Genomic DNA, 26,445 nt, shown 5'->3' with positions numbered 1-26,445 from the left:
TACTTTTTAAGGTCTGGGATACCCAGGCCACCCCTAATCTTAGGTCTGCACAAAAGAGACCGGGAGAGTCTCGCCGGTTTGTTGGCCCAGATAAATTTGATCTGTAAAGAGGCCAGTTCCTTGAAGAAAGAGCTAGGGATCCTAATCGGCAAGGATTGAAAGAGGTATAAGAGACGTGGCAGGATATTCATCTTCAGTATTGCACATCTCCCGAACCATGTGAAGTAGCCCTTCCCCCAGTTAGCGCAGTCTTTTCTAATTGATTGCAGGAGCAGGTGAAAATTCAACTTGTAAATTTGACTAGAGTCCGCAGCCAACTGGACGCCCAAATACTTCAAGGACTGGCTAGCCCACCTAAACTCGAACGCGGATTGTAGCGATGTGACTTGCTCAGGAGGAAGAGATATATTTAGGGCCTCCGATTTTGACATATTAATTCTAAAGTTAGATAGAGAGGAGTATGTTTCCAACTCTCTCAGAAGATTAGGGAGGGAAACCCGAGGGTTGGTAATGAAAAAAAGCAAATCGTCCGCATAAGCCGCGATTTTATAAGTAGAACCAGAGATGTTAGGGCCCGAAATGTTAATGTTGCCTCTGATCCGACTGAGCAGGGGTTCCAGAGTCAATATGAAAATCAAGGGCGAGAGAGGACAACCCTGTCTTGTTCCATTGCGAATGGGGAATCTCTCTGAAAGGAGACCGTTCACTCTGACTGCTGCCGAAGGGATGCTGTACAGGGAACATATCCAAGCAAGCATCCTACTCCCCAACCCCACAGCCCGCAGGACCTCCTCCATAAAAATCCAGTTAACTCTGTCGAACGCTTTTTCTGCGTCGGTCGACAGAAGCATCAAAGGCAGCCCATCGGATTTAGCCTTGTGTATTATGTTCAACGCCTTAGTCGTGTTGTCCCTTGCTTCCCTACCCGTCATGAACCCGGCCTGGTCAGGGTGAACAATCTCCCCAAGCAAAGGGGTGAGTCTATCCGAAAGAATCCTAGTGAAGAGCTTCAGGTCTGTGTTGAGGAGGGAAATGGGTTGGTAACTAGAGCACAACGAAGGATCTTTGCCCTCTTTAGGGATGACAACTATATTAGCAGCTAGGGTATCCCTTGGCAAGGGAACAGCTCCAGAATGTGGGCCATGGTTGAATGCTGAGAGAAATGGGGAAATCAAAATGGAATCCAACTTTTTGTAATAGAGCAGAGGGAAACCATCCGGGCCAGGAGCCTTGCCTGTGGGGGATTTTTTAAGTGCAGACCAGTATTCCTCCTCCGAGATGGGTCTTTCCAGATCGGCCGCAGCCTCCGGCTTGAGATGTCCCAAGCCAGAGTCCGCGATGTACATCCGTATACGGCTACGCAACTCCGTCCTGGCCCTCTCAGACCGCCCCTCATCAATTGCATAGAGGGCAGTAAAGAAATCTTTAAAAGCGGAGGCAATGTCTTTCGGCAAAGTAGCCCACCTATCTCCCGCGATGTGCACCTTAGAGACATATCCTCTCGCTCTCTGACTCCTCAGAGCTCTAGCCAGGGTCCTGCCACTCTTATTGCCAAATTCATAGAAATGCCGTCTACACCTAGCCAATGTTCCCCTAGCTTTACAGCATAGTAGGGTCCTCAGTTCCTCCCTCTTCTTGACCAAAATGGCCCCCACATCCCCTCCCAGAGACCCCTTGTGAATTGCCTCCAGCTCTCTAATGTCTGCCAAAAGGGATGTAGCCCTAGCTTCTCTTTCTCTCTTCAAGCGTGCCCCATGTTTGATAAACAGACCCCTCACCACACATTTGTGTGCCTCCCAGACTATGCCCGGGGACACCTCCCCCCCCCCACTGCCACTGAAATATTCCCTCAAGGCTTCCCTTATTTCCTGCATTGTCACCGGATCATCGAGTAGCGAAGTGTTCAGGGTCCATTGACTCTGCCTACCGATGGGGTAGCCGAGGGATAGAGTTATTGTGATCAAGGCGTGATCAGAGAATGATATGCACTCGATTGAGGAAGCCACCAGAGAATGTAGATCCCCATGTTTAAGGAAAATGAGGTCTAACCTGGAGTAGCAATCATGCGCTGCCGAGTAAAATGAAAAATCTTTGTCTGATGGGTGCATCAATCGCCAAGTGTCTATTAGTTGATGATCATGTAAACCCCGTCGCAAGCGACGTAGTGCCGAATGTGGCACACTGGACACCCCTTTGGAGCTATCCCTCGGCGGCTCCAACACAACATTAAAGTCACCCCCAAAGACCAGAGTACCCTCAGAGAATTCCTCTATCTGCTCAAGGTAACGCAGCAATGTAGGGCATTGACCCGAATTTGGCAAGTAGACCGCCACAAAAGTGAAAGTCTGTGTAGCAATGCGTCCCTTAAGCATCAGAAGCCTTCCCTGATCATCCGATCGAGAGTCCAACAGTTCCCATGGGAGCGTACTGGACATTAAGATGCTCGTGCCCCTGGATCTAGAGTCAGGGGAGGGTGAATGATGCACTACAGGATACCTTCTATCAGCAAGTTTGTAAGGTTTTGCCTCACAGTAGTGTGTTTCTTGGAGAAAAGCGACCTGAATTCTGTTTTTCCATAGTAGGTTCAGGAGAATAGACCGTTTCTCCGGGCTGTGAAGACCCTTAACATTCAGTGAGCCCACCCGAAGCTCGGCTTGTTTCTGCTTCGTCATACTCCGTCACTGACCTCTGGAAAAACGAACAACAAATTACACCCCAGAAAAAAAAAAAAAAAAAAACCGGGGGGAAGGAAAGGAGGGGGGAAACGGATGAGTGGAAGAGGGAGAGTAGAGAGGATGTAGATAAGCGAAAGCAGCGACCCTTTAGCAGAGGAAAGAGAAAGAAGTAGAAGAGCAAAAAGTGGAAAGGCAGAGAGTGGAAAAGCAGCAGTTTTGCCGCACGCAGTACCAGGGACCAGCCCAGAAACTGCTTAGGGATAGTTAGGGACAAGAACTGACATGTGGCCAGAGCTCCAACCCGCGCCTCACTTATGTATGCTTAGTGACCCGGACCCCGATCAAACGAGGAGGGTCTGTCAACTTAACCTCCCGCGGTCCCACCCACCCAAGACGGAAATGCAAACACCCCCCCTCCCGCCCCCCCCACAAACGACCCAACGTCAACAGATTAAAGTTACATTGAACGTAAGTCAGTACGCTGTGGTCTGTTGGGCCCATCGAACGGCCAGAACCCTTGCCAGCGGAGCAAGGAGGTCAGGGGGCACCCCCAGGCAACCCCCAACCATACTCCTCTCCCGACCACCCAGCCATCACTTTGGTCACTTCCCCGACCCATCAACAACCGAGAGATTTCATGACCCTCCAAGATCATCACAGTGGGAGGATTGGACGTCATCCCTCCTCCTTCGCCGTCCAGTTGGGGCCTGAGGTTCCCACTCCATCCAGTCCGGGATTGAGCAGTCTGGTATTCCAAGAAAGTCATACAACTTTGAAAGCTCAGAGTGCCTCCTCAATGGGAACACGGTGTCCCCCTTGCGGACAATTAGATGAAAGGGGTGGCCCCATCTGTACGAGGCGCCTGCCTCTTTGATTTTGAGCAAAAGGGGGTGAAGCAAACGTCTCATATATAGTGTGCGGCCAGAGACATCCGGGAATAGCTTCACCACAGCCCCATCTACTTCCACAGAGCCACGCGACCAGGCTCCCTGAAGAATCCTCTCTCTGTCCCCATAGTAATGCAAGCGACATAATACGTCTCTGGGGAAGGAAGCAGATCTGGGGCCGGGCCTTGCGACCCTATGAATTCTGTCAAAGAGATAGGCGGCCTCAGGTGGGCGATCAGTGACTTGATTGAATATAGATAAGACTTTGGTGCGCAGCATATCTTGGGGCCAGTCCTCCGGAATTCCCTTCAGCCTTATATTATTTCTTCTGCCCCTATTTTCTTGATCGTCCAATAACAGAGCAAGCTCCCTAATGCGGGCATTAGAAGACTCACAGTCCCGTTCAATCCTTTCCATTCTAACCTCCAGGGACTCCTGTGCTTGCTCTGTTGCCTCTATTCTATCTTCCAGCACCACCATTTCCTCTCTCAGGGTAGTCAGCGCCACCTGCTGGGAGGATTCTATTCTGGCCACCACATCCTCCAGATCTTTTTTGCTGGGGAGGGCCAATATAAGCTCTCTCAAAGCCTGCAAGTCATCCCGAGAGGGGCCAGGGGGCTGGTCGCCTGTCATCAAGGGGTCTTCTGCTTGCCCCAGAGAAGGGGGTGTACCTGGGGTGCAGAGGGACAAAGGGAATCCCAGCACTGGTGATCCCTCGGATGTCGAGGCCTCCTCTGTCTCCTCAGTGACAAGCTGTGTGGCCGGGCCTGTGGGTCCCCCCCTCCTCCACGCCTCTATACCTTGTTCTGCAGCCGCCGGTCTCACTACTGTGGCGTTCGCTCGTTTCTCCCCTTCACCAGACGCCCGAGCTGCAGAGGCTGTGGGCGGGCGCCGGGACGCACCAGGGGAATCCCCAGCCGGGGAACGCTGCAGAGACGCCGGCGCCATCTTGTCCTGGGCCGCCGGCGGGAGCTCCCGGCCCGGCCCCGCCAGGTATCTGGAGAGGCTCCCCTGGAACTTCTGGCTCCCTCCGGGGGATGCGGAGGTGGGGGCACCACCCGGTCTTTTCTTGGGAGCCATCCTGGATGCGGAGGGACCGCGGTAATCTGTAGAATTAAGCTGTGGGCGCAGGAGCTCTGGAGGTAAGCTTCCTCACGCCACCATGTCTAGGACACGCCCCCTTGCTGACTCCAATCCTAATAGATTCGCTTTTTTTCTTTCAGCTCGTGTCGCTCTGCTGGTCCGCGGCTTTTCTTCCACGTGGAAACAGGCGGTGGAGACACTAAGCCATGATGTGATGAGGTCGTTCACCAACTTCAAAAATGGCACTAGCATAATACAGGTAACATGGATCTGATATGGTGAAGGAGTGAAAAAAAATATGGTTCCCCTGCATACGTCTATAGAATTCTTGCTGTATTCAGCCACCACTAGGGGGAGCACAAAAAATATACATGATAACTGTGTACAAGGAGCTCCCCCTAGTGGTGAGTGCAGACATAATCTTATCATATCTCTGTCTACAGGGAGCTCCCCCTAGTGGTGGCTGAAGATTATCATGTATCTCTGTATGCAGAGCCCTCCCACTAGTGGTGGCTGCAAGCAGAATCTTTTTATATGTTTGTATGAATGAGTCCCCCTAGGAGTATTTGCCAGTTTTTTTTCTTGATTGGATGGTTTGCAAAGTCAAAACTTAATAAGGGGAGAGCAAGAATATGTGCTGGATTCATTAACAGGTGCCTTTTATTAATGGTGTGCACCTCTCCAGAAATATTACTCCAGTCAGGCACTGGAGTAACACTTTTGGTTTAAGAAATGCTGACACTTTTTATTTAATATCTGACTACCTATACAGATTTAAAGGGAACCTGTCAGGTGCCATATGCACCCAGAACCACGAGCAGTTCTGGGTGTATATTTCTAATCCCTGCCTAACCTTCCCTGTATGTAGTAGCTTAAAGAGATCTTTAGAAAGAAGGGAATTTTGTTTACTTACCGTAAATTCCTTTTCTTCTAGCTCCAATTGGGAGACCCAGACAATTGGTGTATAGCTATGCCTCCGGAGGCCACACAAAGTATTACACTAAAAGTGTAAAGCCCCTCCCCTTCAGCCTATACACCCCCCGTGCTGCCACGGGCTCATCAGTTTTGGTGCAAAAGCCCGAAGGAGGAAAAAATTATAAACTGGTTTAAAGTAAATTCAAACCGAAGGAATATCGGAGAACTGAAACCATTTAACATTAACAACATGTGTATACAAAAACAGGGGCGGGTGCTGGGTCTCCCAATTGGAGCTAGAAGAAAAGGAATTTACGGTAAGTAAACAAAATTCCCTTCTTCTTTGTCGCTCCTTATTGGGAGACCCAGACAATTGGGACGTCCAAAAGCAGTCCCTGGGTGGGTAAATAATACCTCATAATAGAGCCGTAACGGCTCCGTCCTACAGGTGGGCAACTGCCGCCTGAAGGACTCGCTACCTAGGCTGGCATCTGCCGAAGCATAGGTATGCACCTGATAGTGTTTCGTGAAAGTGTGCAGGCTCGACCAGGTAGCTGCCTGACACACCTGCTGAGCCGTAGCCTGGTGTCGCAAGGCCCAGGACGCTCCCACGGCCCTGGTAGAATGGGCCTTCAGTCCTGAGGGAACCGGAAGCCCCGAGGAACGGTAAGCTTCGAGAATTGGTTCCTTGAGCCACCGAGCCAGGGTTGACTTGGAAGCTTGTGTCCCTTTACGCTGGCCAGCGACAAGGACAAAGAGTGCATCTGAGCGGCGCAGGGGCGCCGTACGAGAAATGTAGAGTCTGAGTGCTCTCACCAGATCTAACAAGTGCAAATCCTTTTCACATTGGTGAACTGGATGAGGACAAAACGAGGGTAAGGAGATGTCCTGATTGAGATGAAAAGGGAATACCACCTTAGGGAGGAATTCCGGGTAGATCTTGGCGGACGTTGGTTTCCTAGCCTGTCTCATAGTGGCAATGACCTCTTGAGATAATCCTGAAGACGCTAGGATCCAGGACTCAATGGCCACACAGTCAGGTTGAGGGCCGCAGAATTCAGATGGAAAAACGGCCCTTGAGACAGCAAATCTGGCCGGTCTGGCAGTGCCCACGGTTGGCCGACCGTGAGATGCCACAGATCCGGGTACCACGACCTCCTCGGCCAGTCTGGAGCGACGAGGATGACGCGGCGGCAGTCGGCCCTGATCTTGCGTAACACTCTGGGCAACAGTGCCAGAGGAGGAAACACATAAGGAAGCCGAAACTGCGACCAATCCTGAACTAAGGCGTCTGCCGCCAGAGCTCTGTGATCTTGAGATCGAGCCATGAATGTTGGGACCTTGTTGTTGTGCCGTGACGCCATTAGGTCGACGTCCGGCATCCCCCAGCGGCAACAGATCTCCTGAAACACGTCCGGGTGAAGGGACCATTCCCCTGCGTCCATGCCCTGGCGACTGAGAAAGTCTGCTTCCCAGTTTTCTACGCCCGGGATGTGAACTGCGGATATGGTGGATGCTGTGGCTTCCACCCACAGCAGAATCCGCCGGACTTCCTGGAAGGCTTGCCGACTGCGTGTCCCACCTTGGTGGTTGATGTAAGCCACCGCTGTGGAGTTGTCCGACTGAATTCGGATCTGCTTGCCTTCCAGCCACTGCTGGAACGCTTTTAGGGCAAGATACACTGCCCTGATCTCCAGAACATTGATCTGAAGTGAGGACTCTTGCTGAGTCCACGTACCCTGAGCCCTGTGGTGGAGAAAAACTGCTCCCCACCCTGAAAGACTCGCGTCCGTCGTGACCACCGCCCAGGATGGGGGTAGGAAGGATTTCCCCTTCGATAATGAGGTGGGAAGAAGCCACCACCAAAGGGAAGCTTTGGTTGCCTGAGAGAGGGAGACGTTCCTGTCTAGGGACGTCGGCATCCTGTCCCACTTGCGTAGGATGTCCCATTGAAGTGGACGCAGGTGAAACTGCGCGAAAGGGACTGCTTCCATTGCTGCCACCATCTTCCCCAGGAAGTGCATGAGGCGCCTCAAGGGGTGTGACCGACCTTGAAGGAGAGATTGCACCCCTGTCTGTAGTGAACGCTGTTTGTCCAGCGGAAGCTTCACTATCGCTGGAAGAGTATGAAACTCCATGCCAAGATATGTCAGCGATTGGACCGGTGTCAGATTTGACTTTGGAAAATTGATGATCCACCCGAAACTCTGGAGAATCTCCAGAGTAACGTTGAGGCTGTGTTGGCATGCCTCTTGAGAGGGTGCCTTGACCAGCAGATCGTCTAAGTAAGGTATCACCGAGTGACCCTGAGAGTGGAGGACCGCAACTACTGTAGCCATGACCTTGGTGAAAACCCTTGGGGCTGTCGCCAGGCCGAACGGCAGTGCCGCGAACTGAAGGTGTTCGTCTCCTATGGCGAAGCGCAAGAAGCGCTGATGCTCTGGAGCAATTGGTACGTGGAGATAAGCATCCTTGATATCGATCGATGCTAGGAAATCTCCTTGGGACATTGAGGCGATGACGGAGCGGAGGGATTCCATCCGGAACCGCCTGGTCCTTACGTGTTTGTTGAGCAGTTTTAGGTCCAAAACAGGACGGAAGGACCCGTCCTTCTTTGGAACCACAAACAGGTTGGAGTAGAAACCGTGACCCTGTTGCTGAAGAGGCACCGGGACCACCACTCCTTCTGCCTTCAGAATGCCCACCGCCTGCAGAAGAGCCTCGGCTCGCTCGGGAGGCGGAGATGTTCTGAAGAATCGAGTCGGAGGACGAGAGCTGAACTCTATCCTGTAACCGTGAGACAAAATGTCTCTCACCCAACGGTCTTTTACTTGTGGCAGCCAGGTGTCGCAAAAGCGGGAGAGCCTGCCACCGACCGAGGATGCGGTGTGAGGAGGCCGTAAGTCATGAGGAAGCCGCCTTAGTAGCGGCATCTCCGGCGGTCTTTTTAGGGCGTGATTTAGACCGCCATGCGTCGGAGTTCCTCTGATCCTTCTGCGGCCTTTTGGACAAGGAGAATTGGGACCTGCCCGCACTCCGAAAGGACCGAAACCTCGACTGTCCTCTCCTCTGTTGGGGTGTTTTTGGTTTGGCCTGGGGTAAGGATGTTTCCTTTCCCTTGGATTGTTTGATGATTTCATCCAATCTCTCACCAAACAAACGGTCGCCAGAAAATGGCAATCCAGTTAAGCACTTTTTGGAAGCCGAATCTGCCTTCCATTCCCGCAGCCACAAGGCCCTGCGTATTGCCACCGAATTGTCGGCTGCAACCGCCGTACGGCTCGCAGAGTCCAGGACAGCATTAATAGCGTAGGACGCAAATGCCGACGTTTGAGAGGTTATGGACGCCACCTGCGGCGCAGACGTACGTGTGAGTGCGTCAATTTGCGCCTGACCAGCTGAGATAACTTGGAGTGCCCATACGGCTGCGAATGCTGGAGCAAAAGACGCGCCGATAGCTTCATAGATGGATTTCAACCAGAGCTCCATCTGTCTGTCAGTGGCATCCTTGAGTGAAGCTCCATCTTCCACTGCAACTATGGATCTAGCCGCAAGTCTGGAGATTGGAGGATCCACCTTGGGACACTGAGTCCAGCCCTTGACCACGTCAGGGTGGAAAGGGTAACGTGTATCCTTAAGGCGCTTGGAAAAACGCTTATCTGGACAAGCTCGGTGTTTCTGGACTGCCTCTCTGAAGTCAGAGTGGTCCAGAAACATACTCATTGTACGCTTGGGAAACCTGAAACGGAATTTCTCCTGCTGAGAAGCTGACTCCTCCACTGGAGGAGCTGAGGGAGAAATATCCAACATTTCATTGATGGACGCAATAAGATCATTCACTACGGCGTCCCCATCAGGAGTATCAAGGTTGAGAGCGGCTTCAGGATCAGAATCCTGATCAGCTACCTCCGCTTCATCATACAGAGAGTCCCCTCGCTGAGACCCTGAACATTGTGATGATGTCGAGGGGATATCATAGCGAGCTCGCTTAATCGGTCTGGGGCTGCGGTCCGTGTCAGAGACCTCACCCTGGGATCCATGAGACACCCCGGGAGGACATTGCTGTTCCAACTGAGGGGGACCAGGGGACAATGATTCCACAGTGCCCCTGGCTTGAGATGCCGGCCTGGACTGCAAGGCTTCTAATATCTTAGCCATAGTCTCAGAAAGTCTTTCAGTAAAAACTGCAAACTCCGTCCCTGTCACCTGGACAGTGTTAACAGGTGGTTCTCCCTGGGCCACCCTTAGCAGAGGCTCCGGCTGAGAAAGTGCCACAGGGGCCGAGCATTGCACACAATGAGGGTCAGTGGAACCTGCCGGCAGTATAGCCGTACATGCTGCACAGGCAGCATAGTAAGTCTGTGCTTTGGCACCCTTGCTATTTGTGGACGACATGCTGTTGTCTCCTCTGAGCAATACAGGAGGGTATATAGACAAAAATCAACAGTGCACCATACAGTGTAAAGTATAGTCTATAATCATATAATCTATAAGTACACTTCTGCACTAGTGGGGCCAGCACCACAGGTGCTGCTTACCGCCTGCGCAAAGCGGTTGTGTGGGCACCAGAAATCCTGCCTGGGTCTCCCTGAGCTTGTCTCTCCTCTCCAGCGTTAGCAGAGCTGAGAGGAATGGCTGCCGGCGTCCTGAGGAGAGGAGGGAGCCGTGGGCGTGACCCAGAAAAGTGCGGGAACTGGTGCCCCACTGTGCAGAGTGAGGGGGGTGGAGTATGCAAAGCATGCTCCAGCCCTCAGTGCTGCCGTCCTGTACAGCGTCCCGCCCTTCCCCTGATTGGCAGGGCTGGGGGCGGGAAGAAAAAGAGACTAGGCCGCAAAAGCCGGGGACTCGAGTTATAAGCGCGGCCGCCGTATAAGCGCGGTCGGCGCGGAAGTCCCCGGCGCACTAACAGTCCCAGCCGCGCCGCAGTGATAACCATGGCAGCGGCGGTCAGCGCGGCAGTCCCCCTACACGAACACACTCAGCGACGCTGAAGCGTGTAATGGCACAAACGCAGTCAGCGCTGCTGCCCCCGGTGCACTAGCACACCCAGCGATGCTGGAGTGTTGCTGTGCGCGGTCCCCACGGGGACACAGAGTACCTCAAAGTAGCAGGGCCATGTCCCTGAACGATACTCGGCTCCTATCCAGCATGGTCCTCAGGAGCTGTGGATGGAGCACGGTCTCCTGTGCCTGGAGACCGAAAGGATCCCACTTCACCCAGGGCCCTAATTGAGGGATGGGGAAGGAAAGCAGCATGTGGGCTCCAGCCTCCGTACCCGCAATGGATACCTCAACCTTAACAACACCGCCGACAAGAGTGGGGTGAGAAGGGAGCATGCTGGGGGCCCTGTTATGGGCCCTCTTTTCTTCCATCCGACATAGTCAGCAGCTGCTGCTGACTAAGCTGTGGAGCTATGCGTGCATGTCTGACCTCCTTCGCACAAAGCATAAAAACTGATGAGCCCGTGGCAGCACGGGGGGTGTATAGGCTGAAGGGGAGGGGCTTTACACTTTTAGTGTAATACTTTGTGTGGCCTCCGGAGGCATAGCTATACACCAATTGTCTGGGTCTCCCAATAAGGAGCGACAAAGAAAAGTATTTCTAAAGATCTTTTATCATATGCTAATGAGCGCAGGGACTAGTCGCAAGGGCATTATTTCCCCCGACTAGTCCACCCTCTTATGTTAGCACGCCCACACCGGCGCGCTAATATGCTTTTCAACGTCCATTGCCCAGCATCATCGGAGGAACGAATGCCCCTCCGACTAGTCCCTGCGCTCATTAGCATATCATAAAGGATCTTTAGAAATACTAAAAAAAAATCTCTTTATGTATGCTAGTGTATACAGGGACAGTTAGGCAGGGATTAGCAATATGCACCCAGAACTGCTCATGGGTCTCACTGCATATTACACCTGACAGGCTCGTTTTAAGGCTGTTATTAACGACAAGCTTTATAGAAGATCACATTATAAAGAATGTTGTCAGCTTAGGATAGGGGGCTGTAAATCTGAATATTGGTGTCACTTGATATAACTGGAGCAGGTGATGTATATTCACAGTCAGGCCTTCCTCTGAGTTTGTTTCTTTCCTGCAGGGGGCGCTCACACAGCTGATCCAGTATTATCATCGCTTCCATAAGATACTGTCCCAGCCCCCGCTCAGGAATCTGCCGGTTTGCTCAGAATTAATCAATCTCCATCATCTGATGGTCGAGCTGAAGAAGCACAAACCAAACTTCTGAGGGGTCTGCACTTCTGGATTGTGAAATATTGTACAATAAGTCTCTACACTAACGTCTCGTGGCTGCTCCGAGTCCTGTTACGCCGTCTTGTAGTTGTAAGGTTCTTAATTTATGTGATACTTCTGTCCTTAATAAAGTAAAATGTCTCAGTTCTCAGACTTTATTGGATGATTAAGTGAAAAAATGTAGAACTCTAAATGGAACAGACGAATAAAACGCCGAAGAAGCTGCTTATTCTCTGACCAATTTGGTATTTCTATCGTTACAATGAGGTTTAGTCTGAAGCGATGGCGCCAATCACGGCCCGGGGATGTGAAATATTCCCATATAGTGGTGAATCGGTGTTGCACTTTTTATAGAAAGCAACAGTCCAATAAGACAGACAATAAAAGTGTAATCTGTGCACAGAGGAAGATTAAGGCTAGGTTCACATTTCCATAGTTTTGCATCAGTCACATGCGTTGCTTGACACATGTGACTGATGCGTTGACAAAGGATGACAAAGAACAGAATTCATTGTCGGACTCCGTTGTGTGCGGGGCCGTGGCGCTAAGGACGTCAGTGCCGCGGGGACTGCAGGGCAGGGGACAGGCGAGTGTGTGTGTGTGTGTGTGTGTGTGTGTGTACACACATGCGGAGTGTGGGGCTGTGTCGGCCTCCCTGCACACGTATCCAGGGTAAATATCGGATAACTAAAAGCAAAGCACTTTTCTGCTTGGTTACCTGATATTTACCTTGGTTACCAGCGTACACCGCTTAGCGCTGGCTCCCTGCACATGTAACCAGTGTAAATATCGGGTAACTAACCAAAGCGCATTGCTTAGTAACCCGATGTGTATCCTGGTTACGAGTGCAGGGAGCCAGACAGCATACGCAGCAAAAAGCTACGGATTGCGCTGCTCAAAAAACGTTACAGGCTGCGGTCCTTCCACGGATTCCGTTGTTTACCAGAGCAGCGGATTGATTTAACGGAAGTGTGAACCTAGCCTTACTGCCCCAGACGCCACACGCATTGCAGATATTATTGTAAGGCAGGTTCCTAACTGTTGAAGAACTACAAGTTCCAGCATCTCATGACTATCAGAACATACTGCAGCTTGGAGGACAGACTAGAAATACCTTTATCAGTAAGGGATTTGCTGCAAAATATATATAAAACTCCGCACCACTTTTCAATATCCATGCTGCAAATTTCTGCAGCACATAGATCAGATTTGTTCATGTCGCCCCTGTGTCTGCCACTGCAATGTGCTCCACATTCTCAGTTCACCAAATGGCACTAAGGCTATGTGCCCACAGGAGAATGTAACCGCAGAATTTCCAGCAGCTTTTCTTGAAAAATCCGCAGGTTTATGCAAGTACAGACACTCCCCATGTTATCCTATGGGATTTGGGGAGCGCTGTATAAATGCTACAGTGTTTGAGGCTGCGGATTTCCCGCAGCCGCACGTCCATTATTCATGCGGAATTATGTATGGAATTCCTGCTCCTCCACTATCTAGATACAGGGCGGGAATTCCGCACTGTTTCCGCAGGTTTACCGCAACAACTCCGCAGATATACCGCAGCAATGGATAGCTGCGGATTTCGTGGAGTTGCTGCGTGAACTTGCGGAAATACCTGCAGAAAAGTCCACAGATACGATCTCCCGTGCGCACATAGCCTTAAACTGCAGCATTTTCCTCATGTGTGAACCAGTCCTAGAGTAAATTGTGGGGGCAGGGGCATTGGCTGAGCTTTACCCCCCACATATTCACTGACGCACAGGACAAATCCTGAAATAAAGTAATTTTTTACTAAAGAAAATCAGACCACATTTAGACTCCGTAGAGAAAGTATATATTGCTGCTGCCGATAAATTTTCCTAAAACACAAAAAAAAGCAAAGAAAATTCTAAAAAGTAAATGATCTAGTATAAAAACTATTACAATCTTAGGAAAATCCCAGCAGAATATAGTATATGTCATATAAATTAATGAGATCCCACACGAAAACAAGGAGCACAACGGATGAGGACGACGACAGGTGTAATGTGCGGAGGATGCCGGGGCGGAGCGCTGTACTGACATGATGCAGACGGGAGGGAAGCTTAAGCTGTCGCAGGGTAGAATCCCACCCACCGTGGCGGGTCCGTCCTGTCTTCATTGTGCTCCTTCACCAGGGGTTGTAACACCTGTGCCAGTCACTCCCTCTGTACAAGCGTCACTGTGCGGGTGAAGGTGGGGAACGGTCACAATGTTGGCCTCTTTTCTTTTTTACTATCAGTCTCTCCGTTTGCTGCGCACCCCCTCTGCTGCGCACCCCCTCTGCTGCTGTCACACAACTGAAACAGTCTTGATTTATTTTTGTGTTTTTATTTTCCAGTCCATCTTCCCACAAGGCCCGGGAGTCAGCGTTACTTCTGCTCCTTGGTTGGGGCATAGTACAACTCCAGGGGTTTGCTCACCTTCCAATATTTCTCATTAACCAGCTCAAGTGTTAACGAACCATTCAGAGTCTGATGAGGAAAAGGAAAAAAAAATAAAAATTATAAGTCCACTTTTAACCTCTCGCTGACCTGTACTGTAGTATGTAGAGAAGTCCAGGCCTCCGTGACATCATTACACCAGACTGATAGCTCATCCTGGCCCATAGACTCCCATTACAGCCAGAGCTGCATTTATAATTCTACTGCACCTCAAGTGCATCTGAGTTTACAGAGGGAAACATGAGAATAAAATTCATGGCAGGCTCCATTACATGCAGTTCTGTCTCCTAGCACGCAGACGCAGCATTTATACAATGCTTTTACTAGACACCATGTATAGAGAAGTGACTATGGACAAGTAATTTGTAAAATGCAGCAAACCCATCCAGGTTCTGCCATCTCTGACCATCTAATGTTGTGCAATAACAGAGAGTGATAGAAGAAGGGTCTTAATTCCACGCCAAGGACTCAATGGATCCAGGAAGAGATTAATGCTTCTTTAATAACATGCACAAGTCTACGCTTTTTTGGAGACACAGCTCCCTTCATCAGGACATTGGCAAGAGAACATCAAATCTCTCGCATTAATCTCTTCCTGGATCCATTGAGTCCTTGGCGCGGAATTAAGACCCTTCTTCTATCACTCTCTGTTATCAGCCAACTTTGGGACTGCTGCCTGGACCTGGAGTGTGTTTTTATTACATATCTTCCTCCTTTTTGGGGTAAGACCCTATTGCGCTTTTCTTTCCACAGTTTCTCATCATCTAATGTTGTGAGCAGATTGGACCTGCTTACCAGTCTTAATTCTGGTTGTGATACTGACCACTAATTTATCAGGACCGCAGTGAGGATTGGAGCGGCGCTGCCTTTTCTGTGCTTTGGCGAGTGTAGAAATCTATAGCGCTTTTATCTATACGTTCTTTATGAAGTATACTCACTGTGTACTGTCCTCCTGCAGCCCCCGCACAGATATATATTGTATACTGCTTCTCGCTGACCTCCCCCAGGGTTACTCCGTCTGCTCCTCCTCTCTGAGCTTGCTCCTCCAGAGCGATACGAAGAGCCAAATACTTTGAAAGATGATCGACTGTGGCGTTTGCTGTGGTCTTCACAAACCTGGAGGAAAGAGAAGTGGTCAAACCCTGCAAATCTGAGCCAAGTCCTCTTACATGGAGCCATGAATCTCACTATAACCTGCATCGTTCAAGGCATCTGAACACTCAGAATTTAGGCAATGTGATCTGGGATTACCCCAATAATCCGCACTGCCTTATGCAATCGATTCAACCCTTTAATGATCTCGGAGCTCAGAGGCGTCACCTGGTTTGGCTGTAGCCATCCTTCTCCACCAGCAGAGGATGGGCCCTGAACACCAGCTCAATCTCACTGCCTGCTTCTCCCAATCCTTGTGGATCCGGACTCCTCATCCCACCCTCATGTGACATGTCCGGCTCTGCTCCAGAATCCTCCGAGGCTCGGGATCTCTTGCGGCTCGGCCCTGCCTCTTGGTTGCTGTGCACAGACGGATTGCTGACGTGCGAGCGGCTGTCACAGTTGTCTTCTCCACCGCTGAATGTTGTATTGTCTGACTCTTGCTGGTGTTTCCGCACTCGCTGTGCCCTAAATAGAGGAGAGGAAGGTGGTCAGAAATGTCTGGATGTTTTCAGTTACCTCTCCGGTTATCACGCTTCTATTTTACCTGTTCATGGCTTGCATTTTAAGGCCCTCCTCGATGCTACTGCTCAGAGCGTGTGGATTGTGCAGCCGGCTCAGCTTTGCCAGGACTCGGTCCTGATGTGCTTCATACTCGTCTCTGCTGGGGTAGATCTTAGAAATTAAAGCATCGAAATTTGGATCGGGGCGGAGAGAACGTTTAGAGACGAGCTTCTTCCTGCATGTAGGGCATTCCTTGTTCCTAGGTAAAAGAAAAAGTGAAAATGATCATGGCTCTGAGCTGCACATCATGTTATCAAAGCTCTCCATTTGGACCTACAATATATCCCAATAGGGCACTTAGTGAGCAATATAGCCACATGGGCGCAGCATCAACATTCAGTCATCTGAAGCACGACCACCAGCATAAAGGATGAGCCGGTGTCTGGGGATAGTGAGAGGATACAGTTTTGGAACATTCGTAAAACATGCCATAAATGTCAAACAGATGGGACCTCCACCTATACTAACCCTTCCCTAGCCAAGCTCAGTGGTCCCAGCTACAGAACCAATACCTATCAGACAAGTTCCGGGCTAAAAACAATCATCCAGTGCAGTCTTTATCTCGCTAGCACAGTGGTGTCTACGGCTTTACATTTGGATGCTCCAATACTGTCTGTGCTCCAGTAATACTGACCCGCTGCGCAGAGCGGTGACGATACAGTCCGAGCAGAACCGATGCAGACATTCTTTGGTTGTCATTGTATTCTTCAACATGTCCAAACAGATAGGACACATGAGCTCACTGTGGAGGCTCCGAGGGGACACCGCGATCTCCGTCCCGTCCATGATGGCCTCCTGCAGACACATCAGTGAACGTTACCCAATGTCCACAACGCGGGATGCCAGAGTCTACAGCTTTCTCCTGTCAGTGATGTACCTGTGGTGTGCGGTGCAGCTCGTACAGACTGAGCTCCCACGTCTTGCTGGAGCACTGCGCACTCACTGGAGTCGCCATCTTGTCACCGGCCCGTCTACGTGAGAACAAAAAAGTTAAAATCTTAGAAGAGAAATATACAGACTAAAACAAGAAAGGAGACACAAAAACCAGAGCCACAGCAAAAGATAACCACAGGGTATATATATATATATATACATATACACAGAAAGACCTCAAAAGAAAAACCCGGTAAAAATTAACTTTTAATAATTAAGTTAAAAGGCCCAAAGAGGACACACACTTAAATTAAAATTTGAACAAGGTACCATAATAGGTCAGGGGGCAATGACAGTCAATGAAAATATTATTGATACTCAAAGACATATAATGACACAAAACGCACCAGGCAGGAAAACAATGAGTAGCCCCCTCCAATCAGTAGGTATTCAAAGGGACAATGACCCTAATGAGCCCTGGAAATCCCTACCTAGCAATGGAGGGTGTGACACCATAACTGTTTTGGGCGCCCCCATTCACTGTCGGGAAGCCCTAGGCCAGTCATGGCGAACCTTTTACAGGCCGAGTGCCCAAACTGTAGCCCTAAACCCAATTTTTTTTCCGAAGTGCCAACCAATCCTATTATGTAAATAATTAATTGTAACCTTACCTTTGCCGTCTTCTCTTCTCTTCAGCAGGGGGCATCACGCTCATGCGTGCTTACCACACATTGAAGCTGAGCCTCTCCCACTGCCCTTTCCAGACACAGCAGTTGGATTGATCTTTCTGGAAAAAATTGCAGCATATTAGACAGAGATTTTAGCCTGGAATGCAATCAGAGTTCACCCTGTAATCCACATCTACATTTCAAAGTCTGAACATCTTGAAATCCCATAAAGACGTACGAGTGGCTCCCCTCCCCTTTCATTGTGTAGTTATGTCCCCCTTCCTCGGCCACTTCCTGGTAAACATGTCCCCCATCCTGATATATATTTCCTACATTCTGGTATATTTGTCCCTATCACGGCCCCATCCTGGTAAATGTCCTCCATCCTGGTAAATGTTACCCATTCTGGCATGTTCCCCCATGCTGGTAAATGTACCCCATCCTGACATATTGCCCATCCTTGTAAATGTTCCCCCATCCCGGCATGTACCCCATTCCTGGTAAATGTCCTCCATCCTGGTAAATGTTCCAAATCCTGATTAATGTACCCCTTCCTGGTAAATGTACCCTATCGTGGCATGTTTCCTCCATCCTGGCACGCATGTTTCCTCCATCCTGGCACGCATGTTTCCTCCATCCTGGCACGCATGTTTCCTCCATCCTGGCACGCATGTTTCCTCCATCCTGGCACGCATGTTTCCTCCATCCTGGCACGCATGTTTCCTCCATCCTCGCATGCATGTTTCCCCCCCCATCCTGGCATGCATGTCCCCACCCCATGCTGCCATGTGCGTTCCCCCTCCCCATGCTGGCATGTGCGTTCCCCCACCCCATGCTGGCATGTGCGTTCCCCCACCCCATGCTGGCATGTGCGTTCCCCCACCCCATGCTGGCATGTGCGTTCCCCCACCCCATGCTGGCATGAGCGTTCCCCCACCCCATGCTGGCATGTGCGTTCCCCCTCCCCCACCCCATGCTGGCATGTGCGTTCCCCCTCCCCCACCCCATGCTGGCATGTGCGTTCCCCCTCCCCCACCCCAAGGTGGCATGTGCGTCCCCCCCCACCCCACGCTGCCATGTGCGTTCCCCCACCCCATTCCCCACCTTGGCACAGCCGCACACGAGTTATTAAAAAAAAAAGCGCAACACACAACTTACCTGCACACGCTCCCCCGCTGCGTCCTCAGTTCCCACGCGGCCAGCAGAAGGCGCCGGCGCCGCTCCTCCGTCTCCTAGGCAACACACCTGCAGCCTGAGAGAGGAGGAGTGTCAGAGCGGAGGAGAAATGTCTCCTCCGCTCCAACACAGATTTGATCTGCCGGCACCACTGCACTAGCAGATCAAAACTGCAGAATCGGGCGACAGCACGCGTGCCACCAGAATGGGCTCAGCGTGCCCCTGGTGGCACGCGTGCCATAGGTTCGCCATCACTGCCCTAGGCCAACCCTACAGGGACCCTGTCCAAACTGACACACCTATCACCAGAGGTAATAGAGATTACTTATCTGAAATTTCATATCCAAAGCGTCCCGACGCGTTTCTCCCTAGTTTCCAGTGTACCAGGGTTCATCAAGGGACAGAAACAATCGATATTCAGGAGTCCCAAATCCGGAGACTCCAGAAAGAAGACAGCTGTGTGCCAAGATCTGGAAATGACGATGATACCTGACATATCCTCCTCATTTCCAGATCTTGGCACACAGCTGTCTTCTTTCTGGAGTCTCCAAAGTTTTAGTTTGATGGAGCAGTTTGAAAAACGGAAATTTTGTTTTCCGTTTGCATTTTTACTGGAGGCGTCTCTAGTTTTGGGCACGTGCAACGCTATGACAACAGACAACCATCCATTCTGATCCATTTTCCATAGCCTTTAACATTCCATTATCTCTTATTTTTATAGATGGAGGTGGGGGGGGGGGAGGTTGTGCAGACGAAGACGATATTTTTGTCTGGACAGAAGATTGAACAGATACAAAATGAAAAAACAAATAAGCAGGTCCTGTAATGCGATGTCCAGGCAGTTTTTTCTGATGCGGTTAAAAGTGATTTTATTTTCAACGGAAACTACTTCAGGAAATGAAAATTTTCTAAATAATGAAGCATTTCATGAAGTGTTTTTTTTTTCTTACAGCCTTTTCTTTTTTTTTAACCATAAATTTTTATTCATAAAATATGTCAAGTATTCCATCATATTGACCATAAGTTTTCAACAGTAAACACAATAATAAGGGGGTTGGGGAGGGGAGAGGGGAGGGGAAATGGTGACGTTACATTAATTTTCCAATCACATTCTTTATATACGAATCTACGAAGTTATTTGATAACAGTGTTTAAACAGAAAGACAACCAATTGTTCCATTTTTTTTATGAAATTGCGATATGTTATTATTAGATGAAGCAATTATTTTTTCTGATAAAAGATTCTCATTAATCAGTTATATGATTTCGGACATTGTAGGGCATTTAGGGTTTTTCCAAAAACTTGCAATTTTGATTCTTGTTGCTACAATAATATGTACAATAACTGTACGGATCTCATAGGGGAATGAGTCCAGATAAATGGCGAGCAGCGCCTGCTGTGTGGTCAGCATTATTGGTGCATTACAAATCTGAGATATTAAGGCCCTGTGCGCATTTACCGGATTTTGACGCGGATTTTTTGCGGATTTGCTGCATGTTTCGCTGCAAAAAATGTTCATAACATCTCTGCAGTGAATCACCAGCAAATCCTATGGAGAAAAAAAATCCTGTGCGCACTGGGCGGAATTTGACAGCTGCATGTTTTGCTGTGGGAATCCCGCAGCAAAAACAAGTGCATGTCACTTCTTTTCCGCACGTCGCTGCGGGATTTCACTCCATTGACTCCAATGTTAATCATGAAATCCCGCAGGAAATAACGCAGGCAGCAAATTCTGTGCGGTTCATTGCGTTTTCCTGCGTTATTCCCTGCGGTATTTCGCGGTTTAAAACCGGTAATGTACATCACTTGTCTGCGGTTTGCAGGGAAGTGATGTCATTACAGGAAGAGGAAGCCGTGCAGAGAGTAAACACACACACACATAGACATCACAGACATAGATCACAGACATAGAACACAGACACATAGAACACACATAGAAAGAAAACGGAAATATAGAAAACAAAGAACGTAGGCTCCGCTGCATATTTACCTTCCAGCCGAGGTAAGCACACAGCGGCGGCCCAGTATTCTCAGGCTGGGGAGGGAGAGGGGCAGGGTTAATGTCCCCCGCCTCACTCCCCCTCCCGCAGCCGAGAATATCAGCCGCAGCTGCCCCGGCACTGTCGCATGCATTATGCGGCAGCACCGGCGTGTCCCCGGCTCTTCTTGCTGCCGTGTAGCAGTGGCAGCAAGGTAATACAAGGGGTTAATGATGGTGGATCACCGCCATTAACTCCAGGCTTGATCATGGCAGCGTCTGTGACAGCTGACATGATTAACCCGTAAGTAAAGTGAATAAAACACACACAGAAAAATCCTTTATTTTAAATAAAACAAACAAACAAACAAGCCTCGTTCACCATTTTATTAACCCCTCCCGCACCAAAGCTCCAGCGTAATCCACAGCTCCGGCGTAATCCACAGGTCCTGCGCTGCTTACATCCAGCCGCGACTGTCACAGACACAGCACTGAATGAATGCAGCAGACAGCAGAGGTAATTACCGGTCATTTCCCACGGCCGGTAATGTGAACTCACTGCCGACCGTGGGAAATGCAGCGATCTGTCCTCTATCTATCTATCCCTCTGTCTGTCTGTCTGTCTATCTATCCCTCTATCTATTCTTCTGTCTATCTATCTACTATCTCAGAATTAAATGACTTTTTTTTTTTTTTCAATGTGCTTTATTGCATTGAATGCAATAAAGCACATCCCAACCCGCACACGGCAAAACCGTGGCAATACCGAACAATACCGCGGTGAAACCGCGGCAAACCGCATGCGGTTTTCGGGTGCGGTTTGCCGCGGTTTTTTACCGCGGGTGCGGTAATCTTTGAGAGCATGCGGAATTTTCTCAAGAAAATTCCATTTCCCAGTGCGCACATAGCCTAAATGATTTATTGCTTCCCAGAGACGTCTGATGTTACTACAATTTCTTACAGCCTTTTCATTGGGAAGTGCCAAGTTTGCTTAAGTTTCCTTCAGGATTTTCCTGAAACTGACATTCACTCTCCCCTCCCCCAATCGGGATTTCTTCATAACCTTTCCTGGAAAAGAAAAGCTGAATGGACCGCTTATGTGAACAGCAAAGCGGATTTCTCATAGAAATTAGGTTTTTCAGGAGTTTGGTGGAGATCTGTTCCAAAATGTCTGTGTGAACATGGCCTTATGGTCATGTCACACACAACAACGACGTCGTCGCTATCGCTGCTAAGTCACCATTTTTTGTGACGTAGCAGCGACGTCGTCGTCGCTGTCATTGTGTGTGACATCCAGCAACAACCTGGCCCCTGCTGTGAGGTCGCCGATTGTTGCTGAATGTCCTGGACCATTTTTTTGGTCGTTGCTCTCCCGCTGTGAAGCACACATCGCTGAGTGTGACAGCGAGAGAGCGACAAACTCAATGTGCAGGGAGCAAGGAGACAGCTTCTGCGGATACTGGTAACCAAGGTAAATATCGGGTAACCAAGCAAAGGCTGCTTGGTTACCCGCTATTTACCTTCGTTACCAGCGTCCGCCGCTCTCAGGCTGCCAGTGCTGGCTCCCTGCTCCCTGCACACGAAGCCAGAGTACACATCAGGTAAATAAGCAAAGCGGTTTGCTTATTAACCCGATGTGTACTCTGGCTACAAGTTTAGGGAGCTAGCGCTAAGCGGTGTGCGCTGGTTACCAAGGTAAATATCGGGTAACCAGCGAAGCATTTTGCTTGGTTAGGCCGGTTTCACACATCCGGCTTTTTGCCGTTTTGCCGGATGCGGCGCTCTCCCGTACAGTTAATACAGTACAATGACAGCGCTGTAACTTCCGAGTCACATGCGCCGGTCACATGACAGCATGTGACCGGCGCTTGTTGCGCTGTCATTGTACTGTATTAACTGTACGGGAGAGCGCCGCATCCGGCAAAACGGCAAAAAGCCGGATGTGTGAAACCGGCCTTACCCGTATTTACCTTCGTTACCAAGCGCAGCATCGCTTCCACGCATCGCTGCTGGATGGGGGCTGGTCACTGGTCGCTGGTGAGATCTGCCACACAAATAAAAAGTGAAATCTGAACAGCATCTTATACACTGCCATAATGTTCCTGTGATTAGAATGGATGCAATTGTAGGAAACCATCAGCTGTACTCATACCCTAATCACAAAAAGTGAGGGATATTTGACTTTCGGGTGAAATTACAGGATGATCCTACAATGCCCTCTAACCTTTTCCGGTGACCTTTCCTAATCTTTTGGATGCTCATGTCCAACTGTTAAAGTTTCAGGACTTTTTGCATAACTTGCTATTCTCTAACAAGGAGCTTAATGGCAAAATTCATGATAGGTGTTTGATCCATGAATTGCCCAAAACATTTTGGGGTTCAGATTGGCTGGCTTAATACGCATTCTTTCTCCTCACCATGCCGTTCACATTTTGACATCATGAGTCCGAGACGACACCTGACAATGGATCAGCAGCACCCCGCCATTGCCAGGCTTCAAGCAAAATGTTCTCAAATGGAAGTGGCCACTGAGCTTAGAGTATCACAGAGTGTCACCAGCAGGTTGTACAGAGACACTGAAAGAGTCACAGAAAGGCAGAAAAGTGGACGTCCTCTATCATTTCCCACACTGACCGCTTCATTGTGAACAATGCCCTGCAGAGCCGGATGCTAAATATCACATAACTCCAGGCACATACGAGGGAGGTGAGAGGCACCAAGTGTAACGTCAGACCATTCAAAACAGTTACATCAATGTGGTCGGCATGCTAGATGATCTGCAAGATACCTGATCGCCCAACCAGGCACAGGCGTCATCTACACTGGATGAGAGACTTAGGGGGCCTCAGTGTTGGTCACTGATGAAAGTCTATTCACACTGAGCTGAAATGATGGCCGCCAATGATGTTGGAGACGTCAAGGAAAGCGCAATGCATCAACCACTACTGTCACCAGACGAGCCTCAAATGGAGCAGCTGCACTTTCTCTGGTCATGAACCACATAAAAAAACCTATGGGATCAGATGAGCTGCGGTGTAGAGGCTGCAACTCTGTACCCCAGAACCTCAATGACCTCAAGGCTGCCCTACAAAAAGAGTGAGACGCCGTGCCTCTGCAGACAATAACTCCACTGATGACCAGCAGGAGGCTTCGTTGTCAGCTGTAATTGATGCTCAGGACCATAAGATAAGTTAGAGAAAATTACAATTTTTTTTATTTTTTGTGGGTGGGGGGTTATATGGGCAGTACACCCACCACTGTTGTTTGCATTTGTTTCAATAAATTGTTTGGAGATGAGAAAATCACCACCTTCTACTTAAAGGGAATCTGTCACCTGGTTTTTGCTGCCCCATCTGAGAGCAGCATAATGTAGAGACAGAGAGCCTGATTCCAGCGATGTGTCACTTACTGAGCTGTTTACTGTCATTTAGATAAAATCAATATTTTCTCTGCTGCAGACCTAGCAGTTATATCGAGCTCATGAATACGCTGGACTGCCTACAACATGCCAAGTAGTCCTGTAATGATAATCTACTGGTGATTAAACAGTGATTTTATCAAAACTACACTAAGCAGCCAGTAAGTGACATTGCTGGAATCAGGGTTTTGGTCTCTAAATTATGCTGCTCTCAGACTAGGAGGCAAAAATCTGGTGACAGAGTCCCTTATAATGCTCCGCTTTCATGATAAAATATCACTGTAGAGTGAACTTTTTACATAAATTTCATTCCTAATGTTTTATATGAGTAGTGTAATTGGAATCTCATTATAAAGGTGAACTCTTCATACATTGTGGTTAGATGCACAAGCAGAGGCAGAAGCTTGGTGAACGGACAGACGCGGAAGAGGGGGAGCCCCCAATGCACGGACAGACGCGAAAGAGGGGGGGGGCCCAATGCACGGACGTGGAAGAGGGGGGGCCCCAATGCACGGACAGACGTGGAAGAGGGGGGGGCCCCAATGCACGGACAGACGTGGAAGAGGGGGGGCCCCAATGCACGGACAGACGTGGAAGAGGGGGGGGCCCCCAATGCACGGACAGACGTGGAAGAGGGGGGGCCCAAAGCACAGACAGACGTGGAAGAGGGGGGGGGGCCCCCAAAGCACAGACAGACGTGGAAGAGGGGGGGGGGCCCAAAGCACAGACAGACGTGGAAGAGGGGGGGGGGGGGGCCCAAAGCACAGACAGACGTGGAAGAGGGGGGGGGGGGGGGGCCCAAAGCACAGACAGACGTGGAAGAGGGGGGGGGGGCCCAAAGCACAGACAGACGTGGAAGAGGGGGGGGCCCCCAAAGCACAGACAGACGTGGAAGAGGGGGGGGCCCCCAAAGCACAGACAGACGTGGAAGAGGGGGGGGCCCCCAAAGCACAGACAGACGTGGAAGAGGGGGGGGGCCAAAGCACAGACAGACGTGGAAGAGGGGGGGGCCCAAAGCACAGACAGACGTGGAAGGGGGGGGGCCCAAAGCACAGACAGACGTGGAAGAGGGGGGGGGGCCAAAAGCACAGACAGACGTGGAAGAGGGGGGGGGGCAAAGCACAGACAGACGTGGAAGAGAGGGGCCCCCAAAGCACAGACAGACGTGGAGGAGGGGGGGCCCCCAAAGCACAGACAGACGTGGAGGAGGGGGGGCCCCCAAAGCACAGACAGACGTGGAAGAGGTGGGGGGGCCCCCAAAGCACAGACAGACGTGGAAGAGGAAGGGGGGGGCCCCCAAAGCACAGACAGACGTGGAAGAGGGGGGGCCCCCAAAGCACAGACAGACGTGGAAGAGGGGGGGGGGGGGGGGGCAAAGCACAGAGACTCGGGGAGCCATCCCTCATAGTCTCTCCAGAGCTGCTTCTCGTCCATCAGGGGGACCATGTGTTTTTTGCAGAACTACAATTCCCAGCATGTTCCCCTATCTAGGCAGAGGATTTAAAAACGATGCAGCACTACAGGTCCCAGCACACACTCCCATCATGAGCAGTGTAATCAGGAGGCAATGCTACAAGCCGGAGCCGCACACTGTTCCACCAGTCTTCTCCATAACACCGCACGCTGGACATTGTAGTTCCACAACAGACATATGGCGCTCTGTACAGGCACAAGCATCACACTCACACCGCCATTAGCGCCGCCCGGTCTCGTACCGGTCACTTACGTCACGTTTAACTCCGGTTCTCGGTGCAAGGGAAAAAAATATACACAGAATAACAGGAAGCGTTACCTGCTTCCGGTCATACGTCACTTCCGGCGAGCAGTTGTCTTTTTTTCTTTTTTTTACAGAGACCTGGCAACGGTGAGCCTGAAAACTCCGCCCAGCGACCCAAATCAGCCAATCCGCGCTTTGTCAGGGAAAACCTCATAGTTCCCGCGCAGCTTTCTGTGACCGTCCAATCATATGACTCAGACAGTAGCCCTAGCCCCGCCCTTTTCTATAAATACGCGGACTCTGAGAGGAATTTTCAGTGTTTGCTGTGGTTTTTGTGGTGTTTGTTCTGCGGATCACACTTATCTCCAGTGACAATACTGGATAACGATATTTTGTGTCGTGGATCAGTCGTGTTTTATTCCACAGCCAAAAATAGCGGAATGTGTGTTGTAGTTTAACATTTTATAAATTTATATCGCCCAACTATACTGTGGCGCTGTGGGATAAATAAGTGGTTCCTCACTGCCACATCGTGCTGTGACCATACGACAACCACTGCTCACAGTGGGGCTCCGAGCCTCCACTTCCAGTCATATGGACATGTGACCACTGCAGCCAATCACTGAC

General features: G+C 50.1%; 2 protein-coding genes across 3 annotated transcripts in view; one reads left to right on the top strand and one right to left on the bottom strand.

Annotated features, from left to right (window-relative positions):
- The window catches only part of VPS52 (VPS52 subunit of GARP complex), a 35,310-nt gene extending 23,350 nt beyond the window's left edge, over positions 1-11,960 (top strand). Inside the window, exons 19-20 of the mRNA XM_075323200.1 lie at positions 4,786-4,904; positions 11,658-11,960. Coding sequence (XP_075179315.1) covers positions 4,786-4,904; positions 11,658-11,804 — 266 coding nt within the window. The 3' untranslated portion in view covers positions 11,805-11,960. The remainder of the gene's footprint in view (positions 1-4,785; positions 4,905-11,657) is intronic.
- A 1,617-nt stretch (positions 11,961-13,577) lies between these two features.
- Positions 13,578-25,981, bottom strand: RING1 (ring finger protein 1). Of its 2 annotated transcripts, none has more exons than XM_075322436.1 (7): positions 25,894-25,981; positions 16,865-16,958; positions 16,622-16,782; positions 15,971-16,186; positions 15,592-15,891; positions 15,210-15,387; positions 13,578-14,301 (listed from the first exon to the last, which is right to left on the bottom strand). In XM_075322436.1, the coding sequence occupies exons 1-7, from the start codon at positions 25,905-25,907 to the stop codon at positions 14,200-14,202; spliced, it is 1,065 nt and encodes a 354-aa protein (XP_075178551.1). In that variant the 5' UTR covers positions 25,908-25,981; the 3' UTR covers positions 13,578-14,199. The 2 variants fall into 2 exon arrangements, with proteins under 2 accessions (XP_075178551.1, XP_075178552.1); XM_075322437.1 differs by having other exon boundaries at positions 25,828-25,912.
- Positions 25,982-26,445: the final 464 nt, after the last annotated feature.

The sequence above is a fragment of the Anomaloglossus baeobatrachus genome, chromosome 9 (assembly GCF_048569485.1).
Source record: "Anomaloglossus baeobatrachus isolate aAnoBae1 chromosome 9, aAnoBae1.hap1, whole genome shotgun sequence".
Classification (NCBI taxonomy): Eukaryota; Metazoa; Chordata; class Amphibia; order Anura; family Aromobatidae; genus Anomaloglossus; species Anomaloglossus baeobatrachus.
Note: the sequence above shows the minus strand (reverse complement) of the source record. Positions and strands in the feature narration are given on the sequence as shown.